This window comes from Sus scrofa, chromosome 17, assembly GCF_054392235.1.
Source record: "Sus scrofa isolate SSC_HxYL_T2T_F1_AM1 chromosome 17, Sscrofa_HxYL_maternal_Yorkshire_Landrace_v2.0, whole genome shotgun sequence".
In the NCBI taxonomy this organism is placed as follows: Eukaryota; Metazoa; Chordata; class Mammalia; order Artiodactyla; family Suidae; genus Sus; species Sus scrofa.
In genome coordinates this window covers 18,809,368-18,829,378 of record NC_139399.1, presented here as the reverse complement: position 1 = coordinate 18,829,378, position 20,011 = coordinate 18,809,368, and the positions used below count along the sequence as shown (strand labels likewise).

General features: G+C 42.4%; 1 protein-coding gene across 7 annotated transcripts in view; it reads left to right on the top strand.

The window, feature by feature from the left end:
- RNF170 (ring finger protein 170) overlaps nucleotides 1-20,011 on the top strand; it is a 44,585-nt gene that overhangs the window by 19,563 nt on the left and 5,011 nt on the right. For 3 of the 7 annotated variants that reach the window (XM_021077851.2, XM_021077852.2, XM_085004431.1), the window contains 4 exons: nucleotides 536-644; nucleotides 6,666-6,739; nucleotides 11,901-12,011; nucleotides 16,997-19,854. In XM_021077851.2, the coding sequence (XP_020933510.1) occupies nucleotides 536-644; nucleotides 6,666-6,739; nucleotides 11,901-12,011; nucleotides 16,997-17,266 (564 nt within the window). In that variant the 3' untranslated portion in view covers nucleotides 17,267-19,854. Of the gene's footprint in view, nucleotides 1-535; nucleotides 645-6,665; nucleotides 6,740-11,900; nucleotides 14,073-16,764; nucleotides 19,855-20,011 lie in introns of those variants that run through there. The other 4 variants (XM_085004429.1, XM_085004428.1, XR_014832759.1 and 1 more) reach the window with 3 other exon arrangements.

Here is a 20,011-nt window from a genome sequence, read left to right as displayed (position 1 = left end):
ATTCAACAAATATTTATTGAACATCTTCCATATGCCAGATACTGTTCTAGGCATTGGGAATTCATTTGTGAACCAAACAGACAACAATTCTTGCCTCATAGAACTTAAGTTCACGGAGAACTTAAATTCAGTATATTAATGGTGCTGTGTTCCAGAGCTCTTGATATCAATCATTCATGCTGGGATCGTGTTTTACAATTTACAGAATGATTTCAATATAGCTGTCTCTTTTAATCTTCTGATTCTTTAGCTAACGAACTTAGCCTGTTCCTCGGAGTAACTTACTTATTCTAATACAGAAAGTCCTGACTCAATTCAGGTTTTTATCTTCATACTGTGTTCAGGAAGGAAGGTAGAGATCATACAGTTTAAGTTAAACAACAGTGGAGCCTTATAATTCAGTCAAACTTGGAAGACCTTAAACTAGTCGAGGCTCACATAATCCTGCCTGTATTCCTAAGTATACTTTAGCATAAAGATGATCTTGACAAGCCTGTGTGTGTCATGTCTGAATATGCCGCATTTTTGTCACCAGGATGTGCCTGCCGCCGCCCGACAGCAGTTCTACACTGACATGTACTGTCCAATCTGTTTACATCAAGCTTCCCTCCCTGTTGAAACAAACTGCGGCCATCTCTTTTGCGGTAAGCAAGCAATGCTGTATACTCAGTGAAAGGTGGTTGGATATTTAGACCAAGACCCATGTGTGCATGCCCAGGCTAGGCTCCTGATTTTCTCTCTGTCACAGTTTGTATCTTGTGAGTGAGGTTGATGGCTTCTGATATCCTGCCCTGCTTGTCAGCCACTTTTATTTAGTGTCTGCAGGTTCAAAGATTTTAGAAAACTAGTTATTCAACTCCTTGATAAATAGGGAATTAGTGGTTAGGACTCAGAGCTTTCACTGCTTCGGCCCAGGTTTAATCCCTGGTCTGGAATCTGAGATCCCATGTCAAGCCACTGCACGCTGGGGCCAAGGGGCCAAAAAAACAAAAAACAGACAAACCCGGAGTTCCCGTCGTGTCGCAGTGGTTAACGAATCCGACTAGGAACCATGAGGTTGTGGGTTCGATCCCTGGCCTTGCTCAGTGGGTCGAGGATCTGGCATTGCTGTGAGCTGTGGTGTAGGTTGCAGACGCAGCTCGGATCCCGCATTGCTGTGGCTTCGGCATAGGCTGGTGGCTACAGCTCCCATTAGACCCCTAGCCTGGGAATCTCCATATGCTGTGGGAGTGGCCCTAGAAAAGGCAAAAAGACAAAAACAAAAACAAAAAACCCCAGACAAACCCATAAGTATATTTCTTGGAATAGTAATTCAAGCATATCAGTACCATGAGGGATTCACTGCATCCGTTGTTTTCGTCACTTTTTGGTGGTTCATTAACAAATGAAGCAATAGCTCATCCTTCCCAATGCAGGGTGATTCTTCTCAAGGGCGTTGCCCATGGCCTTCCCTCAGCTCTGCTACCTCCTTTTCACTCTGAGCAAGTACAGAAGTTCTTGCCTCTCTTCCTTCATGACCTCCAGAGGCTTGAGAAACCTAGAGCATGCAATGGGACAAGAAGGGATGTTGATGTCACATTTGCTTAGTATCAGAAGGGGTGCTGTCTACCCCTGTGTGTTTTTCTTGACCTTTCAGAAAGATTTCATAGGGAATAATGAAGTATCACATAGTCATTGCTGGCGAGGGTCATGAGACTGGGGAGAGTTGTCGTTATGGGCCTGCTCTATTCTGCACACAACATACTTCATTTCATCCAGCGCCATAGATGAGGAAACCGAGGCTCAGCAATGTTAAGAAGCTCTTATTTATAAAACAGAAACAAAAGCACAGATTTTGGTGTAGGTCTCATATGTGGCTTGGATCTGGCATTGCTGTGGCTGTGGTGTAGGCCGGAGGCTACAGCTCCGATTCAGCTCCCTCCACACGCCGTGGGTGTGGCCCTAGAAAGACAAGAAAAAAGAAAATTAGGATTTTCTCTCTTGCCAAGACCAACTTCAAAGGTCTGATTTCCTGTGCTTGGAACCACATCTTCCCTGGATGAATGACATATGTCATCATCAGTTTGGGTGGACTGTTTGGAAGATGATGGTCAGCTAAAAGTAGAACAGCTGTCTACTCTATCATTTAAGGAAAGCTCACTGAGAACCTTGGGGGCCCAGTTTGGCCAATCATGATGTAAACGGTGGCTGACTGAAACAGTTGAGAGGACGAGGGCATGGAAGCAGGTTCACCCACAGAGGTGAAACCACAAGAGCATAGAAGGGCCAGCCATAAATGCCCAACCCAAGTCACAGAACAAAAAAAAAGGAAAAAAATCACAGATTTCAAAATCAAACTTATGGTTACCAAAGAGGAAACCATTGGGGGAGACATAAATGGCGAGGATGGGATAAACACATACACACTACTCTGTGTAAAATAGACCACTAACCAGGACCTACTGCACAGCACAGGGAGGTCTACTCAATGGTGTGTCATAACCTGTATGGGGAAAAAGAATGGATGCATGTATGTGTGTAACTAGTTCACTTTGCTACACACCTGAAACTAATATAACACCGTAAATCAACTATACTCCAATACATTTTTTAATTAAAAAGAATAGAAATTTTATAAAAGGCAACCCTGCTGCAGAGGGACAGAGCTGAGATTTCAACGTAGGTCATACTTCAGGGCGCATGCTCAGTTCTACTACGTCACTGGTGGTTTATATTACTCTCCACTTGAGATTTATCTTATCACTAAACCTATTTTTTATTGGTAGCGTTTCTTTCCGTTGGAACAGCTGTATTCAACATAGGATTCTCACCGCTCCCCAAATGTACCCAGTTTCCATATGAAGACTCATTTAAATGTAGCATCTATAAACTGCATTCTCCCCATTGTGTCTTTTGTCTAAGATTCATTATATGGCATTCTCAGGTATATAGTGTTATTTTTTATGCTATTGTAGATGAAGTAAAGTATTTGAAATCCGTTTCACAAAATGCAGGTTTCCATAGCTTTTGCTCATTTAGTAAGTGCTGTCCAGCCCCATTACTGCCTCATCCCCTGATTTCAACCTCTCCCCTCAGGTTTTTGCCTAAGTAGTTAATAAACTATAAGACACTATTTCAGTGTCCATCCTTGATTATCTATGAGAAGAACTAGTGAGCAGTAAAATAAAGAAAGAATGGGAGTTCCATGTGGCCTGGCAGGGTAACCATCCTATGTTGTCACCACTGTGGCATGGGTTCGATTCCTGGCCCTGGAACTTCCACATGCCACAGGCATGGCCAAAAAAAAAAAAAAAAAAAAAAAAAAAAGTTGAAAAATAAAAGAGGAGTTCCTGTTGTGGCTCAGCAGTAGTGAACCCAGCTAGGATCCATGAAGACTTGGGTTCGATTCCTGGCCTTGCTAGTGGGTTAAGGATATCTGGCATTGCCATGAGCTGTGGTGTAGGTCCCAGACTCAGCTCAGATCTGAGGTTGTCATGGTGAGGTTGCTGTGGCTGTGATGTAGGCTGGCAGCTACCGCTCCGATTAGACCCCTAGCCTGGGAACCTCCACATGCTGCAAGTGTGGGCCTCCCCCCAAAAAAAAGGCAGGAAAAAAAGAAAGAAAGAAAAGAAAGAAAGAAAGCTCAGCTGGGGGAGTAAGTGGCCATCAGAGAAAGCAGATGTTTCCCCACTCAAGCATCTGGTTGACAGTCCTAACCCACTGGGGACTTTTTCTGAGTCCAGGCATGGCCCCGGCCATCGTGAGCACAGTGGCCATAGCAGTGTTGGAATCAGTCAGGTCAGGTCGGCCTGATGAATTCTATCTGCCCCTGGGCTGGTTCATGGAGTGAGTGACCCGGTCAGTTGAAAGATGGCTGTGTTGTGTTCTCGGCCTTACTTCTGGCTCTTAGGTGGACGCCTTCTGATATTCTGCTCTCCTTGTCAGACACTTTTATTTACCATCCTCAGCCTCACATGTAAACGGAAACCTTTCTTTGACTAGTAGTTGGGGGATGTTGATACCATGTGTGTGACGAGCACTCAGCTCAGCAGCTGCCTGTGGAGCTGCAGTTCTGGTCCTTTCCTGCCAGTTTCAAGTAACAGCAGCAACGAACTTCACCTGACTTCATCTGTAACCCACGTTATTTTATTTAATTCTCCAGGAGTCTTACAAGGCCTTCTTCCAATTTTATAAATAAACAGATCTAGAGAGATTTATGCCCCAGATTGAAGTTACTGAGTCATCTTCCCCCTACAGAGGGGGAAAGTTGAGGAAAAAGGAAAACACCAAGCATGTCACAGCAGATGTGTATGAACTAAAGTGTTTGATTTGCTGGACCATAGTTTTTCAGTGCAGGCAAGTGGCTATTATGTAATTTGCAAAACAAGGACACCTACACTCCAGTTCATGGAAGAGATAAGGGATTAAATAAATTAACATATTTGAGGAGTTCCCGTCGTGGCTCAGCGGTTAATGAACCTGACTAGCATTTATGAGGACTCGTGTTCAATACCTGGCCTTGTTTAGGGGGTTAAGGATTTGGCATTGCCGTGAGCTGTGGTATAGGTCTCAGATGCGGCTTGGATCCTGTGTTGCTGTGGTTCTGGTGTAGGCCAGCGGCTACAGCTCCAATTTGACCCCTAGCCTGGGAACTTCCATATGCTGCTGGCGGGGCCCTAAAAAAGCAAAAAGACAAAAATAGATTAATTAATTAATTAACATATGTGAAAACACATTGGACTTCGGGGTGAAAAAGTAGTACATAAATCTCAGGCATCAGTGGAGTGCCCCGGTGGCCTAGCAGTTAAGGATTTGGCATTGTTACTTCTGTGGCTTGGGTTCGATCCCTGGCCCAGGAACTTCTTGTGGGCGTGGCTGGAAAAAAATCTAAGGCATCATTACAGATGGTAATAATAATAGCAGATATATGGTAGGTCTTGCTTTCATATAGTTTACATGTGAAATTAGATTGCTCAAAGTAATTAGTAAATATTGTCTAATTACCACAGCACTCTGAGAACAGGAAAAGATACAGATGGTTTTGCTTTTAAATTAGTCCTTAAATCATCGAACCGGTTTTCCCCCACAGTCACTAGTGTCCAGGTTGCACAGCCTTTGCTCTAGCCTTTGGCTTGCTCAGCAGTCTCCTCGCATCCATTTCTTTCTTACTTTGTCCTTTGCTCTTGCCATTGCACAACCTGGAGCATCTCCCTCCTCCTCACTGCCTTCCTGAATCTTACTAGCCCCACAAAGTTCGGTTCAAATCCTGTCTCCTCTACGATTACTGTCCAGCACATCCCAGAGAGTTCTCCCTCTCTTTTCTTCCTTTGTACTAAAAGTTACTGTTACACAGTTCAAGATTTAGCCACCTTCTGCCTGATTGAAGTATGTCCCTGTGGTCTCCTCAATTTGATTGGCAGTGCTGGTTCTGAATTCTGGACCTTGATTTGATCTGGACGAATCATAATAAGGAAGACAGAGGGTTAGGCGAGGTTGCTGAGGCAAGAGCTAGAGAACAGAAGACCCTGGAGGAAGAAGGGAGCGAGGAAGCACGCAGTTCAGAGTCACAGTGGGACCTGGGTGATCAGAGAAACAGTGCTTACAAAGTTTTCCTTCGTAGAGTTCTCGTTTTGGCTCATCAGGTTGAGAATCCGACTAGTATCCATGAGGATGCAGGTTCATTCCCTGGCCTTGATCAGTTGGTTGGGAATCCGGCATTGCCATGAGCTGTGGTATAGGTTTGCAGACATGGCTCAGATCCAGTGTTGCTGTGACTGTGGTGTAGACTGGCGGCTGCAGCTCCCGTTCAACCCCTAGCCCGGGAACTTCCTTATGTTGTGGCTGTGATCCTCAAAAGAAAAGTAAAATAAAATAAAAATAGTCCTTTTTAATTTGTTGCTGGTCTGAACCTTGATTCTTATACCTACCACTTTTTCAAGTCTGTAACCCTCCCATTAGGCTGTGTTTACCTGTTTTGCTTCATGAACACCTTCAAGCCGAAAAATCAAATACCTCCAGTACAAAATTAATTAATTAATTAAAAGTTAAATAATTCCATTGATTAACTGGATTATAAACTTTGTTAGGGCAGAAAGCATGTATTCTCTGTATCCTTTGGTCCCTTGCTCAAACTATGTAATTAATGTTATTGATAAGTAACTTGGTTTTCTAAACACTTTAAAAAAACAAGTTGTGTTTTTGTAATGTACATTTCAAATTTGGAACAGGAAATTTATACTGGGATTTGTTGGTTGTCATATTTACAATGATGTTCAATTATTGTCTAATTTATTTTACATAGAAAATGCAACAGTTTCTATTAAATCTCATAGCATTGAAGCAGTTAATGCATGCTCGCTTTTTTTTTTTTAAACACAGCGCAATTTTTTTTTAATACTCAACCAAAATACAAAACACCGTAGTAAACTGATGGCATGAACACATGGTATTTCAGATGTGCTCACTTTTGATTGCATAAAAATGTTTGCATCTTAACGGGTGGTTTAAATGAAAATATTTTTCAGTGGCTGAGAATTGTTACTAGATTTGAATTTGCCTTAAGAGTTGGTTGGATGAAGTAAAAACGTGTTAACACAGGTGATGCTGTTAAAATGTGTCAGATATTTAAAACTTTCTCAGGATATATGGACTTTAAAACCTCAGTATTAATGTTTTATTCTCACTAGGTACCTGCATTATTGCATACTGGCGATACGGTTCATGGCTTGGGGCGATCAGTTGTCCAATCTGCAGGCAAACGGTAATGTCTGTATCCAGAAAACATCATTTATACTAGTTCATTTTGTAATTTTTTGTTTGTTCGTTTGGCTTTTTAGGGTCATACCTGCGGCATATGAAAGTTCCCAGGCTAGGAGTCAAATCAGAGCTGCAGCTGCCAGCCTACACCACAGCCACAGCAACATGGGATCTGAGCCGAGTCAGAGACCTACACAACAGCTCATGGCAACACCAGATCCTTATCCCACTGAATGAGGCCAGGGATTGAACCCAAGTCCTCATGGATGCTAGTCGGGTTCATTACTGCTGAGCCACAAAGGGAACTCCTTGTAAGTTTTTATAGGTTCTGTATCTAACTCTTGAATTACTTTTGTATTTTTAGCAGAACTTCATTTATCCAAATCTTCTATGATGTTACTCCATTATTTTTTTTTAATGTCTCTAAGACATCTCAAAAAAAAAGGGAGGGGTTCCCGTCATGGCTCAGTGAAAATGAATCTGACTAGCATCCATGAGGATGCGGGTTCGATCCCTGGCCTTGCTTAGGGTTAAGGATCTGCTGTGGCCAAGAGCTGTGGGATAGGTTGCAGATGTGGCTGAGATACCATGTTGCTGTGTCTGTGGTGTAGACCAGTGGCTACAGCTCTAATTTGACCCCTAGACAGGGAACTTCCATATGCCATGAATGTGGCCCTAAAAAGACAAAAAAAAAAAAAAAAAAAAGGGAAGTCACATACAAAATCCCTTCAATTGTAGTGAAAAACTGGTAAATGACTCCTCCCTCAGATCCTAATCAGTCTTTGTTGTAATACCACAAAGGACTAACTAAATTGGCAAATCAGACTTAAGCAGCTATCCCCTAGGTAGACTTCTTTGGAAAAAAATGGTTTTATCCGTTTTAACTTATTTTTAATCTGCCCCTCCCTGGGGAGGGTCCAGATATCTTTAAGTGACAAACAGTATTTTTTTTTTTGTCTTTTTTTTTTTTTTTTGCTATTTCTTGGGCCGCTCCCATGGCATATGGAGGTTCCCAGGCTAGGGGTCCAATCAGAGCTGTAGCCACCGGCCTACGCCAGAGCCACAGCAACGCAGGATCCGAGCCGCGTCTGCAACCTACACCCCAGCTCACTGCAACGCCAGATCGTCAACCCACTGAGCAAGGGCAGGGACCAAACCCGCAACCTCATGGTTCCTAGTCGGATTCGTTAACCACTGCGCCACGACGGGAACTCCCCAAACAGTATTTTTTTAAAATGTTTCTTTTGGAGATATAACCACATTGCATCATCCAGGGCTCTATTACTAACAGAACAGATATAAATATTATAGTTGGTATAGAAGCTACCTCAAGAGGGAGGCAGTGGCTTTTTATAAACATATATTGCAGACCAAAATGGCAGCACACATGAGATGTACTAAATTTTCTCAAATTCTTTTTTTTTAATTAAAAGTTTTAATTTATAGTGTTGAATGAATTTCTGCTGTATAGCATAGTGACCCAGTCATACATATATATACATTCTTTTTCTCATATTATCCTCCATCGTGTTCCAAGAGATCGGATATAGTTAGTTCCCTGTGCTATACAGTAGGGCCTCATTGTTTACCCATTCTAAGTGTAAGGGTTTTCATCTACCAACCCCGAACTTCCCCGGTCCATCCCACTCCCTCCCCCTTGGCAACCACAAGTCTGTTCTTTGTGTTCCTGATTCTGTTTGTTTTGTAGATAGGTTCATCCTGTTTTTGCCGTATTTATTAATTTAAAAACTAAGAATTTCAGTTTCTCAGGTTTTCCAGTTTGTCAAAGAAATTGAGGAGATTCAGCCATAAAAAAGAGCAGCAACATGGATGAATTTTCTTAATATCTTTGACAGACTGGAAAAACAAAACACTGGAAAATCTGAGAAACCAAAGTTCTTAGTTTTTAAATTAATAAATATAGCAAAATAGGACCTTCTATCACTTGTATATAGTTTTCCAAAATATCCTTTATATTTATTTTACTTTCCATTTCAAATATATGTCTGATAATGAGTCTTGAATGTATAAAAAGACAGCACCTCCTTAGGAAGTCTTTTCAGAGCAAGAGGAAGTCCTAACAAGTCCTTCCAGCTCAAGATGCCAAATTGAGGAGTTCCCATTGTGGCACAGCAGAAACGAATCCGACTAGTAGCCACAATGTTGTGGATTTGATCTCTGGCATCACTCAGTGGGTGGAGAATCCAGCGTTGCCATGAGCTGTGGTGTAGGTCACAGACGCAGCTTGGATCCTGCATTGCTGTGGCTGTGACATAGGCCAGCAGCTGTAGCTCTATTTCAGCCCCTAGCCTGGAAAGCCGTATTGGGTGTGTGCATTTACTTTTGCTCCCTCTGGCTACCCCACTAAAACCGTAAAGGCGAAAGGCCACAGAGATAATAAAATAAAATTAGAGAAGGAAATGCTTTTTCAACAAGTCTTTGTAAAACATAGCAGACACACAGGAAAGCACACACAGAAGTATAGCTCATTGACTGATCACAAAGCAACACCTGAGTGATCCCCACTCAGATGAAGATAGAAACTGGCCTTAGCCCCAGGGGCCTGCGCAGTACCCCTTCCCCATCTCCCCTCAATCCTCTCCTAGAGCTTCTCTGATAAGCATGTCCTTGATTTTCTTTATTTTCTATTGCCTTGGCTTGCCTAAGATCACTGTTTTGTTTTACCTTATTTGGGGACATATATAAATTAAACCATGTAGTGAGTATTGTAAAATACGTAGACACATACATACATGAAAACACATACACACACGGGTACCTTTCCATCATTGTTCGCTATTTCTCCTATCACAGCTTGCTTTTTGTCCATCGAGAGGAAGGTTTGAGGCTTCCCCTTCTTTCCCTCTTTCATATGTATTCCCCGTTCTTTCATACTTGACTTTTTATCACAGGGTTAGGAAGAAAATCATGTTTTTGGTCCAGCCTCTCAGGCTGATTGGATGTGGCATAAGGCCATTAACCCTGACTCCTTTGCCAGCGCCACCTCTCCTCTTTAGCAATCTGCTAGCAACGCTGAAACCAAGCTGTGGGTCTTGCATTAAAGAATTAGTCCCACCACCTGTCCCCTACTCCTGGCACTACCTGTGGCTTTTCCTAGGGCATATACATATTAGCGGGTGTTATATTTCGAACCACCCATAAATTGCCTAGAGGATAGGAAAGTGGAGGTAGTTGTTTCCATAGAATAGCTTTGAGGAGTTCCCATCGTGGCTCAGTGTTAACAAATCCAACTAGGAACCATGAGGTTGTGGGTTCGATCCCTGGCCTCGCTCAGTGGGTTAAGGGTCTGGCGTTGCCGTGAGCTGTGGTGTGGGTCGCAGACGTGGCTCGGATCCCGAGTTGCTGTGGCTCTGGTGTAGGCTGGCAGCTACAGCTCGGATTAGACCCCTAGCCTGGGAACCTCCACATGCTGAGGGAGTGGCCCTAGAAAAGGCAAAAAGACAAAAAAAAAAAAAAAAAAAAAGAATAGCTTTGAGGCCCCCTAACTTAGTGTAATTCATCTAGGAGGGGACAGGTGGTAGATACTACATGCCAGCAGTCCCACCACATTCCTGTATGTGTTAAACTTTCCGGACACCCCAGACAGAAGTCCTTCCTCTCGAGCATCATTGTAACGTCTGCCCCAGTGCCTGACGCCAGACTGTTGAACAGGTCTGCCTCCCCTTCTGTCTTGAGGGTTGCGATCACCAAGGGGCAAGGCCAGGTCTCCATCTTTTGGTATTTCTATCACTTAGCCTGGTGCCTGGCCCACAGTAGGTGCTCAGTTAATATTCAGGGAAAGAGTGCATTCTTGTTAACAGATTTGTGACGAGATGGCTGTACCTGCTGCACGACTCTGCCTTGCTTAGTCACTCGTGGATTTTGCTGTTTGGGCAGCATCTGAACAGTAGGAGTGTCCTGGTTTCACAGCTGAGCTGAGGAAGGGTCAAAACAGCAGCAACCTGGTTCAAACCCAAGTTTGTCACAACCCCCTCCCATGCTCTTCTGTCATTTCTATAGGGGTCGTTCCATTTTAAAATACACTGTCATCTTCAGATTACTAGAGTATTGTCCTGAGACATTAGTGTGTCCTCCTGCCATGGAGGAAGGAAGGTTAAATGTATCTTGTTACATAACAGTATCAAGTATTACCTTTTTGATTGTGATAGAAATGGGTGCTTGAGAGCTGGTTCCTGCAATAACATCATCTCTGTATTAATGGTTGGTTGCATTCAAAGATCATTCAAGTACCAGCAAGGATAAGGAATCATGATTTTAATCAAAAATGAAATCCCTAGCAGTTCCCACCAATGGCGCAGTGGGTTGAGAATCTGACTGCAGGAGTTTCTGTCGTGGCTCAGTGGTTAACGAATCTGACTAGGAACCATGAGGTTTTGAGTTCGATCCCTGGCCTTGCACAGTGGGTTAAGGATCCGGAGTTGCCTTGAGCTATGGTGTAGGTCACAGACGTGGCTCTGATCCCACGTTGCTGTGACTCTGGCGTAGGCCGGCAACTACAGATCTGATAGGACCCCTAGCCTGGGAACCTCCATATGCCATGGGTGCGGCCCTCGAAAAAGGCAAAAAAAAAAAAAAAAAAAAAAATGTGGCTCTGGTCTCTCCAGAGGCTCAGATTTGATCCCCAGCCCAGTGCGATGGGTTAAATGATCTGGTGTTGCCTCAGCTGCAACCTATGGCTCGGATTCAGTCCCTGGCCCTGGAACTTCCAAGTGCAGTGAGTGTGGCCAAAAAAGAAAAAAAAGAAAAAAAAAAAAAAAGAAATCCCTAATTTTTCTCTCTCAAAGTTATAGGTATATATTTCTCTGTCATTTTGCTCCTGAATATTTTCTCATCATTGTTATATCTTTAAATATCTGTTAGCCCAAAGAGAAAACTACTGACTTTATCCCTGTCATGGATTGGAAAATATTTAAATAAGGTGCCCGTTTTACGTTACAGGAGTTCACATTATATTTTGAATTGGGTTTTCTTGTAAGGCAATGATAACTTACTTTCCTCCCCTGTGGTGCCTGTGTCAAAAGAAATGAGCAAAATACCAATTTGGAAGCTTTTCTCATTCTACTGAATAGTAATAAAGTGAAAAAAATCACTGGTACAGAAAAGTGTAACAATTTCTTTTTTTTTTTTTCCCCTGTAACATGCAGGTAACTTTACTCCTAACAGTATTTGGTGAAAATGACCAGTCTCAGGACGCAATATCACTGCATCAGGATGTTAATGATTATAATCGGAGATTCTCAGGGCAGCCCAGATCTGTAAGTAATGATACAGCAGGTGCACAGTTAAAATGTAATGATACTTCTCCTTTGTATACTGAGGTTTTACCGACAGATGTTCTTTGATTCTGAAAAATCTGTATGTCTTGCATAAAGTTTGTACCTTCATCATTGTTGTCCTTACTGAGTTATAGCTTTCCCAAGGACTACAATTTTCTATCTTAAGGGAAAAAAAGGGCATTATAAAACTTTATGAAGTGATGCCAGCAATAGAAAAAAATTGGAAGGAAATGTAAAATTCTTGAAATAGGGTTTGTCATGTGAGAAACTTACAGCTGAGAACTTTTGGAGTTTTACTGTTGTGTTTTATTCTTATTTTACTTACCCTGGCCCCCAGTTTGAAATGTTCCCTTTAGTAACCCTAAGTTTGGGGGGTTTTCTATGTCAGCTATTCAAAAGCATTCCACTTTAAAGAATATATCAATTCTACAATTGCTCTTCTTCCCCCAAAAGGCATTTGATAGATTAAAATTCTGTCACATTATACTGATTCATCCCAGGTTTCTCAAAATTTAACAAAGAATTATAGAAGTGTGTGTCTGACTGAACATTTATTTCGAGACCCGGAGCATACTAAGTGCAAATTCACATGGGGAGCCTAAGCTGTCCTCCAAGCTCTGGCCTCCCATGTTCCCCTGCTCAGCCTCCATCTTGCCAGGATGCTCCTGGCATCTCAGGCGTAACACAGACAACCTGGCCCTGTTCCCAGTCACTCAGCTTAGTGGGTTTTCTTTGTTTTTTGTTTTTTTTGTTTTTTTGCTTTTTAGGACTGCACCCATGGCATATGGAGGTTCCCAGGCTGGGGGTCTAGTTGAAGCTGCAACTGCCAGCCTATACCACAGCCATAGCAATAAGGGATCCAAGCCTCGTATGCAGCCTACATCACAGCTCACAACAACGCTGGATCCCTAACCCATTGAGTGAGGCCAGGGATCGAACCTGCTTCCTCACGTGGATGCTAGATGGGTTTGTTACCACTGAGCCACGATGGGAACTTACCACTCAGCTCAGTTTTGATGTCCTCCTCTGATCTCTGAAGAAGTCAGAGATCATGTCTTTTCTCTTTTGGGGGGATCCTGACATTTTTATCTCATAAGAATGTCCTGTGTCTATAGCCATCAAACTAGTCCCAGCCACCACCATCTCTTGCTTAAGCCAACTTGCAATGGCCTCTTTGCTTGGAGTTTTTTTTCTCTGCACAGCAGCCTGAGTAATATTTTGAAAACACAAGTAAGGCCATGATATTTTTGTATTTTAAAGCTTCCAGTTTTTGGAATAGCGTCTGAACTCTTGGCTGCAGCTTTCAAAGATGGTCCGGTCCCCCTCCCCCCTCCCTCAGGACATGCTCCACGCCTCCCACCTTCATGCCTCATGCGTGCCTTTTGCTCTGCTTGGATTGCATGTCCCTCTGCTCCTCTCCTGGCTTTCTCATCCTGCAGGGCGTTCCTATGTAGACCTTTCTTGGAGAGGCTGCCCTAATCAACCAGGATGGTCTCTGTCATTGCCCTCAACCTTCTTCACTACCTTTCTCTCAGGAGGCAAGCTTCATGAGGGCAGGGACCCTGATTAGTCATTACTATAGTCTCAGTGCCTGGGATATAATGGGCCCTTAACATCTGTAGAATTAATGGTTATCATCCTTAAGATAGGATGGATACCACGACTCCCAGCCAAGAATAGATGCTGTTAAAATGCTTCTGTATTAAACAGTTGTGACTGCCTGTGCTCCTTGGTACACACTGTCTATCATCCTGTGATGTCATGGACATTTCAAGGCATACAGGCTCACCTGTTGTGGATGGCAATGGGCAGATCTTTTTAGAAGTTTAAACAACAAGAGAAGTGTGACCCAGTCACTGTTGTCCTCCCTAGCTGTTTGGGAGCCTCTTCTGTTTCTCATCCAGCAATTTTCTTACATGTCCACTACTGGTTTCTTAGGATGTTTCTCTGAAAATCAGTGATTCAAAGTCAAGAACTACCACTGAACTTAAAAAAAAAATCATTTTAAGGAGTTCCCATTGGAATTCCTGTCGTGGTGCAGTGCTTAACGAATCCAACTAACTGTGGGGTTTCGGGTTCGATCCCTGGCCTTGCTCAGTGGTTGAGGATCTGGCGTTGCCATGAGCTGTGGTGTAGGTTGCAGACGCGGCTTGGATCCCGCATTGCTGTGGCTGTGGTGTAGGTCAGCGGCTACAGCTCCGATTGGACCCCTAGCCTGGGAATCTCCATGTGCCATGAGAGCGGCCCTAGAAAAAAGGCAAAAAAAAAAAAATAGGAGTTCCCATTATGACTCAACAGTAACGAACTCGAGTAGCACTCGGGTTCGATCCCTGGCCTCGATCATTGGTTCAAGGATCTGATGTTGCCATGAACAATGGTATAGTTCTCAGACATGGCTCAGATCCCATGTTGTTGTGGCTGTGGTGTAGGGTGGAACCCCTCACCTAGGAACGTCCATATGCCGAGGGTGTGGCCCTAAAAAGCAAAAACAAAAACAAAATCATTTTAAGATATTCATTCAGGAGTTCTTGTTGTGGCGCAGCAGAAACTAATCCGACTAGGAACCATGAGGTTATGGGTTTGATCCCTGGCCTCGCTCAGTAGGTTAAGGATCTGGTGTTGCTATGAGCTGTGTGTAGGTCGTAGATGGGGCTTGAATCTGGTGTGGCTGTGGCTGTGGTATAGGCCAGCAGCTGTAGCTCCATTTCGACCCCTAGCCTGGGAACTTCCATATGCCGTGGGTGTGGCCCTAAAAAGCAAAAAAAAAAAAAAAAAGATACTCATTTCATGTTTTAAAGTATGAAACATACCATTGCTGAGTTATTTCGTTTGTGTCAGATACATATTTAATGAGTGTAAAAGATTGGTATGTGATGGAATTACAATATAATAAAGACATTTAGCTTTTAATTTTGTTATGCTGTCTCAAAGTTGGAGTCAGATTGTGATAAATTCACAGACATTTCTTAACACATTTCTTATTTCTTGTCTAATCATTACAGATTTTGTGTAAACTGTATGAGAACTGAACAAAATAGCTCTGAAAATGGGCAGAAAAGCATTCAAAAGACATTCTGGCTGGTCACTAGAATATCTGAAGTAATTTACCATAGACCTTGTGAAAGCTGTGTAACTAATATTTAAAGCTGTACTACTTTAAAATTCCATAGAGAATAGAAAATTATCATAGGAAGTGATTCTAAAAAGACCATTTTTGTTCTTTTGTAACCAGTTTTCCAAAAGGAGTTACAGGATTATATAATGGGTTTTTTAAAACTGTTTTCTCATCACTTGCTCAGTTTCCCCCACACACATCCCCTTTTTTCTTTTTAGAGCCACACCTGTGGCATATGGAGGTTCCCAGGCTAGGTGTTGAATCGGAGCTGTAGCCACCGGCCTATGCCACAGCCATAGCAACGCAGGATCCAAGCCAAGTCGTTCACCTACACCACAGCTCACAGCAGCTCGGGAACCTTAACCCACTGATCAAAACCAGGGGTGGAACCTACGTCCTCATGGATACCAGTTAGGCTTGTTACCGCTGGACCACAACAGGAACTCCCAGTTTTTCCCATTTTTGTCTCTATCTCCCTCTCAACTTATTTGGCATTTGTTAGACAAATAAAATACATACTTAGCCGTTCCTGTCATAGCTCGGTGGAAACGAATCTGACTAGCATCCATGAGGATACAGGTTCGATCCCTGTCCTCGCTCAGTGGGTTAAGGATCTGGCATTGCCATGAGCTGTGTTGTAGGTCCAGACATGGCTGGGATCTGATTTTGCTGTGACTGTGGTGTAGGCTGACAGTTACAGCTCTGATTCGACCCCTACCTAGCCTGGCAACCTTCATATGCCGCAGGTGTAGCCCTAAAAAGGCAAAAATAAAATAAAACAAAACACATACCTAGAGTTGGACTCATGATATTCATATAGATTGTTAAAAATAGCTGAACTGTGGGCAGCGGAATGGGCCCAGGAAGTGATTTACTTCCTCTGGTCAGTTTCTCTTGCACCAGCCAACTCCAGAGAAACGAGACCACAGGGAGGTTGTGTTGAGGAGTCATGGTGGGTCATTCCTACACAGGACCTTATGGGACAAGTGAGAAGCCTGCAGTCAGAGAATAAACTGCCTTGCTCAAGGCCATACAAGTAGATGTTGGTACTATTTTTTTTAATCAACTTTATTTAGATTAATTTACATGCCATAAAATACTTCTGCTTAAAGTGTACAATTCAGTGGTTTCCACTATATTTACAGAGTAAATATGATCTAATTATTTGTCTTTATATATTCAGAAACATAATCATTTCCAGAAAGGGTAAGGCCTAGTATTCCCCATATCTCTGTAACAATTAGTAATTTGCTTAAACTCAAGCTAAGCAGAATAAATATCCTAAGAAGGCATCAGTTTCATTGTTATTCTTAGACTGTCAGAGCCATAAAGTTGATGTGCCTGTATATACTTATATGTTATGTGTGTATACTTATATATTATCTGGCAGTTTATAAAAGTCTTAGAATAATATCTCTTCTAGTTTTTTTTTTTTTTTTTGTCTTTTTAGGGCTGTGCTCACTGCATATGGAAGTTCCCAAGCCAGGGTTTAAGTCAGAGCTGCAGCTGGTGGCCCGCACAACAGCCACAGCCACACTGGATCCAAGCCCCATCTCTGACCTACACCACAGCTCACGGCAACAATGGATCACTCAGTAGCCCACTGAGTGAGGCCAGGGATCGAATCCATGTCCTCATGGATACTAGTTGGGTTCTTAGTCCACTGAGCCACAATGGGAATTACTCAAAAAACTATCTTAAAATCCGTAACTAGAAAATATGGTGTTCAATCAATATGTGAAACTCCTTTATTCATGTTAACTGAGTTTTCACATTGTAGGAAAATTATATTATTTTGAAGTCTGGCACATTAGATAATAAATCATAATATTTGTTCTTCTCCTACCAGATTATGGAAAGAATTATGGATCTACCCACTTTACTGAGGCATGCATTCAGGGAGATGTTTTCAGTCGGGGGCCTTTTCTGGATGTTCCGTATCAGGATAATACTTTGTTTAATGGGCGCTTTTTTCTACCTTATATCACCTCTAGATTTTGTACCTGAAGCCTTGTTTGGAATACTAGGCTTTCTAGATGATTTCTTTGTCATCTTCTTGTTGCTCATCTACATCTCTATTATGTATCGAGAAGTAATAACACAAAGACTAAACAGATGAAAAGAATGAGTTTACAAAAATATTTGAGTGAATGTGTAAAATCAAATAAAAGGACCGTGGCAGTATAAAGCACCTGAATATTATCTTACAAGCTTAAAACACCTGATTATCATTTGGCACATGCCTAGCAACATATGACTGGAATTTTTACCTGCTGCAGGTTCTAATATTAAGGTTAGAATTATAATGATTTACAAGTGCATCTTGATTCTGTGTTGTCTATAAAGTCTGTGGGAAAATATGGAATTACATAAGATGAGATGCTTTTGTATCTTCTTCTCCCCCAGATTACTCAGATTAATTGGGTGTATAGTCAGATGTTGTCAAATGTACAGTTTATCCAATTTATCCTTCTCAGTGAGCACCTACATGATATCATCACAATAAAATATTGTACAATATTGGGGGGAAATCGGTGTTTCTTTTAGTACTACTTAAGTTCTGTGCATTTGGAGCAGTTCTGCTTTTCCATTCTGATATAATTATCTTAGCTAACGATGAAAGAAGAAACTTGCACTTTGTTAATTTGACTTCATATTCTGGTTTACAGAACACTTCTTAATAGAAGAACAAACAAGATGTTAAGACAACAGCACACCTGATGTCATCATCAGTTATGACATTTCAAGGCTTTGATCCTTTCATAGGAATAGTATATACCAGTCACCGTAAAGGGGCTTTTCCCCAGGCACCTGGGTGATACTGTAGACACATAGAGTTTGGTCCGTTCCTGAGGGCAGTGGGTTTTCATGGCTGTGAGCACTAGGATGACTGGTGAGCTGTAGCAGAACGGACAGATGAGGTTAGTTTTCTCTTGTCAGAAAACTTCTGTAATACTGTCCCTAGATGGCGAAATCTAGCCCACATTCATCATACCTTTGCAGAAGGAGGCAATTCAGTAGGAAAGCAATCTTGGTTTTTGGAGGACTGTAGCGTAAGAATCTGACACTGTCCTGTAGTTTTCTGTTTGAGAAGAAACAAAACCGCAAGTATTAAGAATGCTTAACTCCCTCAGCTGGGAGTGACCTGGACAGCAGGGAGCAGGGTGGTCGTGGTCCCCATGGGGGCCTGTCCACTCACGTACCAGCAAGCCTTGCTGTGGACAGATGGGGAGAAAACGCAGACCTGTGACAGTCATCCATCTTATCAGGCCGCCATCAATTAATGAGACGCTGAAAGAAACGCCAGTAATAGTGGCCTAAGACAAAGCTGCTGCTTGTCATAGAGAAAAACGAAATTCTTCAGTATAGCACATTGTAATTAAAGCAATTTCTGGCATACTTTTCCTTTTATCCTCAAGACAGTTATGTGAGGAAGGCAGGGCAGTACCTATAGAATCCCTGATAGAGAAGGGTTTTTTGGTTTTTTGGTTTTTGCTTTTTAGGGCCACACCCATGGCATATGGAAGTTCCCAGGCTATGGGTCGTCAGAGCTGTAGTGCATCTGAGCTAAGTCTGTGACCTACACCGCAGCTCACAGCTTAACCCACTGAGCAAGGCCAGGGATCGAACCCAAGTCCTCATGGATACTAGTCAGGTTCATTACCACTGAGCCACAATGGGCACTCTGAGGAAAGGTTTTTTTTTTTTTTTTTTTTGTCTGAAGCTACACATGAATAAGTGACTGAACTGGCACGAGATGCCCAGCACTCCCACATGGGGAGACACCAGGGTCCTCTGGAAGCCTTTTGGGGACACACTGGAATCGGACAGCTCAGGCACTCCCAAGAGGAAACGTGTAGAAAGATGGCACATCAAGACTCCATGAATCCCGGTTCTACACTTCCAAATCAAGTGTCTAATAGGATAGCATACGTCATAGGGAAATATCTCAGCCGCAGTCACTAACCTGATAAGCTAGAGAGCAGGCGTTTGTTACACCACCATTCAGCAGTCTAGAAATGCATTTCCTACCAATTACACATTTGGTGTGGGACTAGAGCGGTCTTAAATCTTGGGAAAAGATTTAATTTTCTGTGCATGTGTTCTGCTTCAGGTGTCACGTTTACAGTTACAATACTTTTATTGGAATATTTGGAACTCCTAAGATGTTCAACTTTTGTAACACAGAGAAACACTGTTAAGAAGTCTTATGAAGTTGAAAAGGGAACATGCTGGCTTCTCAGAATTTTAGACCTGTTTATTATGTCATCTTTTTTGATCACTTAATAATAAATGTGGAATGGATCTGAAAGAGTATTTAAAGCAAGTAGAGTCAATCAGTGTTTTAAACATCCTAGCAGTACCTCCCTGATTTCAGAGCTAGAACATATAAATCAAAGCAACAATGTGGATTTTTGTAAACAATATTGTAACTTTCACAAAAACAGATGGTCCAATCCCAGGAGCAGATGGTAGTTTGGACAGCTCTGTGGGGAACGAGCCACAGGTCAGTGGTTCCAGCTATGACAACCCTCAGCATTGAAAGCAGCGCAGGGAGAAGCACTGAGTTGGTCCCTGGGGCTGTGTGCAGATACCTACCTCGCAGAGCTGGTTCCCAGGACTGACCGTTTGGTTCAAACTTTGTGATTTAAGAGTTTGTCAAGCAGTTATTCTTTTGAATAAAAGCACCATGTCTGAAATCTGAAAGTTGCTGTTATTGTCCCATTTCCCTTTGATATTGTTTGCTTTCAAACTCAGAACTCCTAATATAGCATTTAGTATAACAGTTGCACTGGCCTTCTTTTCTACCAATGGACAACCAGTATCTCATCACGTTCCCAATTAATTTTGCTCTTTTTTTTTT